The sequence below is a fragment of the Bos javanicus genome, chromosome 1, assembly GCF_032452875.1.
Source record: "Bos javanicus breed banteng chromosome 1, ARS-OSU_banteng_1.0, whole genome shotgun sequence".
Lineage (NCBI taxonomy): Eukaryota > Metazoa > Chordata > Mammalia > Artiodactyla > Bovidae > Bos > Bos javanicus.
The window spans coordinates 53638223-53650338 of NC_083868.1; the positions used below are offsets into that span (position 1 = coordinate 53638223).

The 12116-nt window shown below is 36.4% G+C and overlaps 2 protein-coding genes across 11 annotated transcripts in view; one reads left to right on the top strand and one right to left on the bottom strand.

Annotated features, from left to right (window-relative positions):
* Positions 1-9270, bottom strand: part of CIP2A (cellular inhibitor of PP2A) — a 28771-nt gene extending 19501 nt beyond the window's left edge. The window contains exons 1-8 of the mRNA XM_061388210.1: positions 9169-9270; positions 7244-7391; positions 6040-6152; positions 4764-4858; positions 3414-3510; positions 2145-2267; positions 1853-1998; positions 1404-1479 (exon numbers count right to left, since the gene is read on the bottom strand). Coding sequence (XP_061244194.1) covers positions 1404-1479; positions 1853-1998; positions 2145-2267; positions 3414-3510; positions 4764-4858; positions 6040-6152; positions 7244-7391; positions 9169-9270 — 900 coding nt within the window. The remainder of the gene's footprint in view (positions 1-1403; positions 1480-1852; positions 1999-2144; positions 2268-3413; positions 3511-4763; positions 4859-6039; positions 6153-7243; positions 7392-9168) is intronic.
* Positions 9271-9669: 399 nt separating this feature from the next.
* The window catches only part of DZIP3 (DAZ interacting zinc finger protein 3), a 129937-nt gene continuing 127490 nt past the window's right edge, over positions 9670-12116 (top strand). For 8 of the 10 annotated variants that reach the window (XM_061387289.1, XM_061387743.1, XM_061387915.1 and 5 more), the window contains exon 1: positions 9670-9760. The gene's annotated coding sequence lies outside the window, so the exon portion shown is untranslated. The remainder of the gene's footprint in view (positions 9761-12116) is intronic. The other 2 variants (XM_061387376.1, XM_061387466.1) reach the window with 2 other exon arrangements.

A 12116-nucleotide genomic window follows, 5' to 3' on the forward strand; every position in this document is an offset into this window, starting at 1 on the left:
ATTCCTGGCTATTGTTAACAACACTGCTGCGTTTTGTACATGGTGAACACATGTATTCAACTCTGAGGTAAATAAAAGAGTGGAACTGCTGGGTCAGAGTTTATACATGTATCCTATGTTAGTAGATAATACCAGTTTTCATAAAAGCTTTTACCAATTTTCAGCCCATGAGTATTTCAATGTTCTTTACATTATCTATGTTTGATAGTATCCGTATTTTAAATTTTAACCATCTTGCGGGTGTGTAATGGTATTGTATTACCATTTAAATTGGCATTTCCCTGAAGATTAATAAAGCTGAGCAACTTTTTCACTCTTTAAATTATTAGTGGCCTCTCATGAACAGAAAAGCTCTTAATTTTAACGTAATCTAACTTACCAACATTTTTTCCTACATAGTTCATGTTTTTGTTTTCTGTTTAAGAAAATCTTCATCCCAAGGCTACACAGATATTCTGCTAGGTGTTTCTTCTTAAAGTTCACTATTCTCCTTCCACATTGAGAGCTACAATCTTTATAAGACTGATTTTTTCATCTGGTGTGAGGTAAGGGTTAAAATTCAGCTTTCCCCCATATGGATATCCAATTGACCAGTATCATTTACTGCAATGATCATAATTTTAAGAGCGTACTGTTATCAATCAGGAGGCTATATTCTGTGGGTTTGTTCTGTACTGTACTCTGTTCCACTGAGCTAGCTGTTTATCCTTATGACAATACTGCACTATTTTAATTACTGGAGCTTTGCATTACACTTCAATATCTGGTACTATAAGCCCTCTAGCTTTGTTCACTTTTTTCAGAATAGTCATGGCTATTTTTAGACCCTTGCATATCCATATAGTGTTTATAATCAGCTTCCCAATTTCCATATACACCAAAAACAAAAAAAACTTAAAGCTTGCTATAATTCTGACTGACCTAATACGGTAAACTCGTTCAATCTATGAACTTGCTATATCTGTGTTTACTTAGGTTTTTTCTATTAATGTTTTGTAATCTCAGAGTAGAGGCCTTGTACATGTTTTGTTGGGTTTACCCTAGGATCTGCATTTAAAAAAATCAGTAAATAGTATCAGTTTTAAACTTTCACTTTCCATTTAACACTTTCTACGTCTTTTGTGAGCTTACTGACATCTCTCTCAACTATGTAGATGGGAGTGGAATCTGTGTCATAGGGTTTACATGTGTTCGACAGGCACCGTGAAAACAGTTTCCTAAAAGGATTATGCCAGTTTATGAGGATTCAAGGAGGGTTCTAAATATTGGTAATATCTAGTTTCTTGCTTGAGATCTTGGTTACATGGCTGTGTTCATTTTGCAAAGATTCAGAGATCTGTGCACTTACATTTTTCTGCATATTGTAGTTTTTAAAAACTTTAAAAACAAAAAGCTATATATACCTTTGAAGAAGAATTAGGATCCTTTCCATTAAGAAGACCTAATACTTGATTAAGACATGAAGAAAAGTGCTCATACCTAGGTTTAAAATAAAAACACACATCAAATGATAAGTATGAAACTGATACATTAAAAGGATTTATATGTAAGATAATCATACTGTTCAGAGGTAAAACTGGTTTTGCAAAGATTAATCAAGATATGTATATTGTGGAGAATGGTACAACCTTATTTACCTAAGACAAAGTAAAAAATACACACATACCCTTGTTATACTTTCATATTTCAAGTCAGAAAAACAAAAAGAACAGGAACATAAAGCACATGAAAACATTCTGATTTTAGTCTATTGTAAGTAAGTAGAGTCCAAGTTTACTAAGTGTAAAAAGGCAGTTTTATTACAAATACATTTTGGTTTAAAAAACGTCCTAAGTTAGTCAGATAGCCATACCTGGTAAGATAATCAGCAATTTTAGGATTCTTAAGAAGATCCACCAGTAGATCAACTGAATACTTTCTGGTCAGTGTGCCATCCCCATTTATGAGAATATTAAATATTAGCTGAAATGTCTGATGAATATTTCGTGCATGGAACAGCTTAAAAACAAATCAGGAAAAGGATATTATACAAAAAAAAAAGTTTACGTTGACACCACACTAAAACTCAGAGTCTCAACAACTTTTAAATTATCAGAGAATATAAACTTTAGAATTAGTTTCATAAATTGCAAAAAAATTTTTACCTTTTCCCCAACCTCTTCGTTTAATGTCAAACTGGATAATATTGAAAGTGCAAACACAACCACAGTTAAACTACTATGGGCCAAGAAGCTTATGAGAGTTCGATAAAAAGATTTCACATTATTCTGAGGAAGAAAAAAATTTAAAAATAGATTAGAATGAAAAAATTATGAGCCTTACATTTTGTTTTAGAAAGTTTGTCTTGCACAGAATAGGTAAACTTTTTAAAATATTATTATCAACTTAGAGATCATTCAAGGTGTAAGTGGTACTTTCACAAATTGCTTACAGTAGTATGAACAGGTACAATCTGAGTAAACAGCAGTGTGTAGTTTGAGTTTATGAGCAAATGTTTACCTTTCTCAAACAGTTTCATGGCTCAAAATAACCTCCACCAACAAAACAGGATGAGGCCAGAAAAATCCAGCACATGGACAAATGAGATACTGTTAAATTTAAAACTAAACAAGTAATACTGAATATTGTACAGCAAGGGAACTGTTCATAAAGAAACTTAAAGAATCAATGAACTTTCCTGATTTAATATATTTCTAACAGTGGTTCAGATAAACCTCATTTGAGTTCCTTCACTTCTCACAAGTACTGGTAATGATGCTACTGCTACTGCTAAAGCCACTTCAGTTGTGTCCGACTCTGTGCGATCCCATAGACAGCAGCCCACCAGGCTCTCCCGTCCCTGGGATTCTCCAGGCAAGAACACTGGAGTGGGTTGCCATTTCCTTCCTCAATTCATGAAAGTGAAAAGTGAAAGTGAAGTCGCTCAGTTGTGTCCGACTCTTAGCAACCCCATGGACTGTAGCCTACCAGGCTCCTCCGCCCATGGGATTTTCCAGCCAAGAGTACTGGAGTGAGGTGCCATTGCCTTCTCCGGGTAATGGTGCTAGGCACTTATAAATCTTTTTGAGAAAGTTGTAATTGATTGTGTAGAAATACAAGACTGAGGTAAATGCAACTGCCAATGGCATGTCTCCTCTCTATTAGCACAAAACTCAGCATTTCTTATATTATTCAACACAACAAATAATGAGATGCTACAGAAGAAAAACTTCTAGTATATAAATTAACATTTGTATTAACTCGTCTTAATTAAACATATATGAAGGCTAGAGTACTTCAAGTTACTTACGTCAATCTGATGCTTTGTTAACTTTGATAAGTCAGCTAGACAACACAAATTCTTGTTAAATTTCTTTTTAAAGAAAAAGGTGAGCCTATCACAAAATAAAAGAAACACTTTATAAACTTCTTACCAAAGTCTTTATGTGCGTTTGAACAGAAAGATTGTGCCGGCAAAGATTTGCCAATAATCCTAGACAAGGCATTGTCAACTCATCTTCAGAAGACTGACTGTTTTAAGAAAAATAATAAAAGATAAAAATATTAAGTTCCTTCTAAATTACTCAAAAACAGTCATTTACACATTTAAATTCCTTCCTTTTTATAAGCAAAAAGAAAAATCTGATTAACATGTGAAGACTGCCAAGTTTTGAATAGTACTGATCATTTATTTCATGTTTTGAAAGTCAATGATCCTACTCAATTTAGCATAAAAATATAGAAATAATTATCAGAGCAATCATATGCTATCTCATCAGTATATTCCTTCAAGAAGATTAAATAAAAACATAATTTTCAGTTTCAATAAGTTTTTCTGTCTCAATCAATTCATAAGTTTCTGTTATAAAAACTGATCAAAAACACCATTTGGTCCTTGAAATCATCCAATGAATAAACAGGAGTCATTATCTCAGTTTAAAAATTAGGGAAAAAATTATTTAAGAAAAATTGAATTATTACATATTTTAGTTAAAAATAAACCAGTAAGTCAACACAATGTGTTCCTGAAAGTGAAAGTTGCTCAGTTTCGTCCAACTCTTTGTGACCCTATGGACTATACAGTTTATGGAATTCTCCAGGCCAGAATACTGGAGGGGGTGGCCTTTCCCTTCTCCAGGGGATCTTGCCAACTCAGGGATTGAACCCAGGTCTCCCACATTGCAGGTGGATTCTTTACCAGCTGAGCCACAAGGGAAGTCCAAGAATACTGGAGTGGGTGGTCTATCCTTTCTCCAATGGATCTTCCCAACCCAGTAAATGAACCAGGGTCTCCTGCATTGAGGTGGATTCTTTACCAACTGAGCTACCAGGGAAGCTCAATGTGTTCAATGTGTTCCTCTTTCCCTATGTATTTTTGCTTGTCATTGTATTTCTTGAATGGTTTCATATTATTTTTTTCCTGTCTGTGAAATGGTTTTAAAAAGAAAACTTGGGACTACAAGTTGTACAGATGTATGTCTTTACCTGGTTGTTTAGGTAGACTGTTTAGTTAAATTGAAAAGAGTCAATTGATAGCTTATATTAGTTTTTAAAATTAAATTAATCCTGGATAAGAGTTGTTGTTGTTGTTTTTTTAAAGGGGTTAGTCCTTGACCACTAGTTTGAGACCACCTCTATTTTAGGTGACTTGTTTCACCAGCAGGCCTGTTACTCTCTATGACTAATTGTGTAAGTGCTTATAATGGAATCAACACTTCTTCTACATTAAAAAAAAAAACATAAACCAGTAGATTATTTGGTTACATGTGTGGTTGCATACTCACATATGATCTATCAGGAATGTAATTAATTCATCTATATTGGCACCGGAATGCAAAATTTTGATGTTGTATGTTAACCTCTGCAGAAGCTGAATGCACTGAGAATAAGAAAATAGCAATGAATATAAACACATAAAAATATATTTGCATGATCACAAAAATGAACTCCTACACATATTCTGAGCATGTAAGCATTTTAGGAGGCATTTAGAGTAAAACTCTTTCCATATCTTAGAAAGGTTCTATTTTCACATGCAAGTAATGAGATTTTACTTAAACATACACAATTAATGAGACTTTAAAAGTTCACCTCCTGATTCACACATTTCTATACATTCTATCTCAAACACAGCATTGTGTCAGCAACCTGGTTTACTTAATCATCTTAAACTTATATGCAAGTTGCGAATATATTCTATCAATTCTAAGATATATATTATTCATATATTATCATCTTTAAAATTGCATGTCAGTTTAATTTACAATGTTTTTCTTTCTTACAACTGATGGCATTTTAGGTTCAGAGAAATATGGGTATAAGAGCATTGAGCCTATGTTAAAGAAGACTAAATCTATATAGCTTTAATTTTTATATAATGTTTCCTCAACAGTATGAGCCTAGATACTAACTTTATTTATTTATTTTAATTTTTTAAATTAATTTTATTTTATTTTTAAACTTTACATAATTGTATTAGTTTTGCCAAATATCAAAATGAATCCACCACAGGTATACATGTGTTCCCCATCCTGAACCCTCCTCCCTCCTCATACCATCCCTCTGGGTCGTCCCAGTGCACCAGCCCCAAGCATCCAGTATCGTGCATTGAACCTGGACTGGCATCTCGTTTCATACATGATATTTTACATGTTTCAATGCCATTCTCCCAAATCTTCCCACCCTCTCCCTCTCCCACAGAGTCCATAAGACTGTTCTATACATCAGAGACATTGATACTAACTTTAAATTAAAATTTTAAAATGAACAGCTTACACCTCAAAATGCTGACATCTATGTTTATAAATCTGTCAAAATAGTTATGTGAATTTTCCTTCAATAATAGTGCTAGATGTAAATTTTCTTCTTTAGAATCTCTTAAGTGGTAGTACATGTGAATAACCAGTTTTTAAATTTAATGATGGTAAGAACTGTGCCTAACTATGCAGTATTAATGCCAGCATGCAGTACACTGTATGTCAGCACTTCATAATAGATACTATCAATTCTGATTTGAAAATAAGGAAGAATAAGCATGAAGTGGAAAGTAGGTGTGTATACCTGCAAAAACACTGAATCATTGTGGCAAGTACTGCTCCGACAAACCACTCCTGCCAGCACACTATTTAGGTTGTATGTATTCTGAAGACAGTCTCTAGTTTCATTGTCTACAGCTGTAAGTTAAAATAAAATGACACGAAGTAAATCATCTTTATATATGGCCTTAATGGATGAAAGACAAATAATTTAAAACTTACTTCATATTAAATTTACCATTATATAAAAATGTAAAATATGATGTGGCTATGTTATTTACAAATACCTCCCAATTCAGAATTTCAACCATGGTGGCTACTATACTGGACAACACAGATACTGAACATTTTTATGGTCTATTTGAAATGATCTGTTACCACTTCTGTATCAGTTTTTTTTTTTTAAATAAGCATGTACTAATTTTATAACCACACACAGAAATATCTCCCTTGTACCCCCAAACATAAATCAGGAAAAAAAGTAACCAGTGAATTAAAATCTAAAAACTAAGACAAGGCAGGGAAAAACAGAAAAAGCAACACTTGCATTTTTAGCTTTTAGCTCCAGGTTTAGTATAGTCTATCAAAAAAAGGATGATATTTTGATCACTAGTTATGATTTTCCAATACTGTTCATACTGACATTTGTACATGTATTTTTTTAAATTTGAAGGCAATGGCACCCCACTCCAGTACTCTTGCCTGGAAAATCCCATGGACGGAGAAGCCTGGTAGGCTGCAGTCCATGGGGTCGCTAAGAGTCGGACACGACTGAGCAACTTCACTTTCACTTTTCACTTTCATTCACTGGAGAAGGAAATGGCAACCCACTCCAGTGTTCTTGCCTGGAGAATCCCAGGGACCAGGGAGCCTGATGGGCTGCCATCTATGGGGTCGCACAGAGTCAGACACAATTGAAGCAACTTAGCAGCAGCAGCAGGGAAATGTACATTTCCCAAGGTACATTCTTTTCTGTAGACCACTGAACCCTTGATATGCTTCAGATTCTGTTTCAATAATCTTAAAAAAGGATGCGTATAATATTCCCTTTACAGGACATCCACAACAAGATAGTTCAAAGAGGTCCTGCAGCAAAGAAATATTTTTTTTCTAAGACATCTTTCAAATGTGAATCATCCTCCAAAAGATTCTGTAATGGAACCTGCCCTTTAAGAAAATACTAAATTCATGCATCTTCTAAAAAATAAAAGAGAAACTAAATACATTACCTAGTTGAGATAGCAAACTGATGATACTTAAGATCAGCGTGGCACTTATGTTTGGGTCTTCAAGTAGTTCTACAAGGCAACTTAAGCATTCACTTGGTAGTATCTGATTTGATGTAAATAATCGAGTGAGCTTCTGTCCAGAAATTACCTAGAAAACAGTCATTAAAACGTGTTAGTTAAGAAATGGCAATTTTCACTTCTCCATCTTACATATAACCCAGTTTTTCCAAAGTGGCACTGCCACACTTTTCCAATTTAGAAAATTCATACACGCTGTTCCCTCTACATGGAAGATCACCTATCCCTTCACTAACTAATGTAATTATTCCAGTCTGGTTTTGTTTCCTCTACTAAGCTTTCTCTAATTCTCTTCCACTAATTAGGTTAGGTTTGCCTGTTACACTATCCTATAGGGCATTATAAAAAGTACACATGAATCCACTTATCTGGACAAGGGACATCTGAACAATCCATGTAAAGGACAACTTATGTGGTGCTGGAAATGTTCTACCTCATGATAACAGGTCGTAGCTACTTGAGAGTACACTTTGGTTTAAAAATAAATAAAACTACCAAGCTCTTCATTTAACATTAATGCACTTCATGCAATGCACGTGTGTTATATTTCAACTAAATGATAGAAGAGTTTTTGGTAAACCTCTTGAAAAGTCTGAGAACAGAGTACATAGAAGTCAATCTCTAAGCCTCAAATTTCTTTGAAGTCTCTTTCAATTGTTGATAACACTCTGCTCAGATTCATAACATACCTGTTTATTCTCAAAAATAAACAATGTTTCAGATTACAATCTAAAATTCTTAACTTAATTCTTAAAGAAAACAAGTATTCTTAGGAGACAGGCAGCTCAAGTACTAAGAAGAAGAGCACCAGAGAACCTTGAGAGTTCTCAAGGTTACACAAGTAACCTTGAGTGTACACCAGTTAGAGCAAAGGCTGATGTTGCTGGGCCATTCACAATAGCCTTCTTCGTAGCAGTTTCTAATCTTTGCAAATTTAGCCTTTTATCATAGGATTAATATAACAAATAGGATATATTTTAAAATTATGTTCAATTCTATGTTGAGAAGCTGCAACACAGAATTAAGAGTAACTTTGAGCTTAATTACTTTTTATTAAACTGATGTCAATATTAATTGGAATTCCATTAAAGTATAAGAAATGACAGCCGGAGTTTAAGAGTCTAAAAACAAACAGGATCACAGAAAGCTGTGGTTATATCTTTTAACACAAAATAAGCACACTCTAGAGGCAAATCATTGGGAAGTAACGGAAAAAGTGACAACAATTCAGCATTTTAGGACTGAAAAACTGTGAGCAATACATTTTGGTAAAGAAAAAAGGATTATGATTACTAGTAAAGAAGATTGGTCCTCAATCCAGAGTAAATTGAAAGAGTAATTTTCAAGCTCGAGATCAACACGAGTTCAAATAAAAGCAATAAGCAACAGGTTCAGATTGCAAAATGCCTAAGGGACAAGAGATAAATCAAATTTTAATCCTTATTCTCTAGCATCTCCACCTCCGAGAATTGCTGTACCTCTGAAAAGGCCTGTTACAATGGAAAAACGAAAATAAGCAGCAAAGGAAAAGATACAGCTCGGAGCTCTTTCCTCTACCAACTCCAAATACGCTGAAATTCCCCCACCTTTTGTCTCACCCTCCCGCTTCCTAGGGCTTTCAGTACTCTTTCCTCACTGCAGTCAGCTGAACGCGGAGAGGCCTGGGGTTGGGTGGGAATTCAAAGGTGACAATCTCTCGCTTTCTATACCAATACAAAAAGACAGCGGTGGGAGCGAGGAGTTGCCCTTTGTTTTCGAAGCTGAGACCGCTACAGTCTCGGCCACCAAGTGAACGAAGGCTACAGGGAAGTCCGTCTCGTCCGCCATCCCCGGAGCCCCTTACTTACCTCTAAGTGCCGCAAAAGCTGAGCGGTGTTCGCCTCGGACTTAACGGCTTTATACTGACTGATGCTCAGAAGCAAAGACTTCAAGCAGGCAGTGGAGTCCATCCGGACCCGCCGCAGGGCCGCTTGGAGCGGGTACCACCACCGTCCTCCAGCTTTTACCGCGCTTTTTTTGATTTTTCTTCTCCACCCCCTCGCTCCCAGAAGCTTCCGATTCCGGTTGAGCTCCGGAAGTCCCTTGGCAACTTGAGGATGGCACCCTACGAAGGAAAGGGAGGGCTGGGATGGAGTGGTGGAGGTGGGGGATGTCGAGGCCCAGTGTGAGTCCGTAAGGCGAGCTAGTAGTTGTCCTTTCAGACCCCCCGATCTGAAAAGCCGCGAGGTTTTAGTTCGAGATCCCGTGAAGCTGAGAAATCTCGCGAGAAGTCAATTGCGGCTCCACTGGCGTAGGGGGCGGTGGGGTAGCATGGGGTCCCTGTTCGTCTGTGGGCCCTCTTTGCATTTGCTTCCTTGGCCTTCACCGTGGGTGGCCAGTTGTTTCTTTGTGCGTCATCTTCTTCCTGAGAAATGGTCGCTTTCCCCTAGTCTAGACACGGTGAGGAGCTCTGAGGAGGAGAATCTTGGGTTCTAGATTTTGAGGCGGCCCGGGAGAGGCCTGTTTTTAAAATCGCTTGTTTGTCCACCGCTTCTACTGAGGAATGTTGGTTTCTGAGTAAACCTATGGCCGTTCGGATTCGGTGGCAAGTTAGTCATGCGCTTATGATAGTCGTTGTCAGTTTATTTGAGAAAGCTGGCCCAGGTGACTCCTGTGCCAGGTGTTGCTCCGAAGGCTGTTCTTATTAGCGTCAGTTTTGTAAGTGAAGGTGTCTGCTTTTATTTGGCGTGGTGGATTTATGAATCTTGGTGTCTAAGGGAATGGCACTGTTCGCGGTTTTTGTTCAGAAATAGTATTATGCATGTGAATATCATGAAATGAGTCAGAGTGGTTCTGGAGCTTTTTTGCTTATTGTACGGTATTGTTGAATGAAGCTTTAAAAGCCAGTTTGGAGAAAATTTTAAGAACTGGGTACACATCCTTTTTATTAAACCATCTGTCAGAAATTGTGTTTTGTCAATTCAAAAAAGCCTATTTTGCGTCACTACATTTTTAAAGACGAATTATTTTTATATTAAAAAGCAGTTTAATTCTGAAAGAAAAAAAATTGAGGCATAAATCATTGGGTAATTAATGTGTTTATGCATTTATTCATTCTGTAAACAATTATCGAGTGTATAAAGTGGGCTAATCCTGCTAGTTAGGGACCCTGCTGGGAAGGAATTAAATGTAGAGGATAATAGTAGGTACAAAATTCACCAATTAGAGGCATAATGCGATTATGGTAAGGAGCGGAGCCAGGCTGTTCGCTTACAAATCCTAGGTCTACCTTTTTACTGTGTGACCGTAGACAAATTCTCACTGTTTCTATCTCATCTTGAAGTAAAATCTGAGTAACAGTAGCATCTATTTCATACGATTGCTCATTGAATAAATAGCTGGAGCCTACAGCATGCTAGGCATTGGTCTAAGCACTAGATTCAGTGAACAAAGTAAAAATCCTATTGTCATGAAACAAAAATCCTACCATTACATTCTGATAGGGGAAAAAAAACAGTAAATAATAAGCACAGTAAGGAAAGGGAGATGGAGAAAAAGAGAATTACTCCTCTAGAGTAATGGTTTAAAAAAGAGAAATGGGAGGTCAGGATAGAGAAAGCATGATTTGAAAAATACTTGAAGAGTCGAAAAAGACCTGTGCTTTCTAAGGGGAAACATTTCTAGATAGAATAGCAAGGGGGAAAGCTTTGAAATGGAGCCTGATAATATAAAGAACAGCAAGGACCTTGCTATGGCTGGAGTAGAAAGCGAGGGTGAGAGAGAGTAGTAGAGATGAAGTCATGTCAGGTTATAAAATGAGCTAACCAATGACGAACAGTTGTCTGGCATAGTTATGTTCTCAGCAAGTGTCAGTTACATCTTAGGTCCTTGGCAATACAGGTGATAACAGTTTGACAGCATTAGACTTTTCATTCACAATGAGAAGTGCCTCACGATTGTCCCCATTTAGATCTGAGGGAAAGGGTCAAAGCTGTGTGCTAAAAGTGCTATCCTTTGAAATCTTGCATTTTAACTTGAGCAGTCGCACACATTTTGCATCTCCATATTTATTTTAATGTAAAATAACATCTTTCTAAGAAAATCCTCACCAAAAATTGAGCTGTGAAAAGGTCTGACATCTTTTGTCAGAGATACTCGTGTATCCCAATATGAGAAACAGAGCCATATTTTTAAGACCCAAAAGGGGAAAAGGAGGAGGAGGAAATGGAGCTGGGTCCAGATGACTGAAGGCTGTACTAGCCTTTGAGCTGGGACTCTATCTTGAATTAAGTGGTGATCTCTGGTTTCAAACTGGGTCCTGATAGTTAGGTTTGTGTTTTAGATTGATTACTCTGACACTCTGAGGAAGATAAGCCCAGAAGTAGGGAGAATATTTATTTTACTGGAGTCTTTCCAAAGGATGGCTGAGATAATTGAAGTGGAGTTAGCAAAAAGGTGACAAATTTAAGAAATATATATGACGTGAAATAGGTAGGACTCTGAATGACTTCAAATGGAAGAATGAGAGGGATAGGATTCCAAGTTTCTAGTCTGGCTGATAGAGAAGATATAGAAACTGCTGAGGTAGTCAGTATTAAGTATTCACGTTGTATTTTATGTTCAGTGAAATATTGTATAGCTTATCATGTAGTCTTGTACCATTCTCATTAAATTTATTCCTGGATATTATATAATGTTTGTTACTGTGAGTGGGTTCTCTTTTTCCCCTAAATTTTTTTAGTTTGTTTTTGCTACTGGTAAAAGAGAAACTGATTTGTGGTATGTCTTTTACTCAGTTTACTGACTGAAATATCCT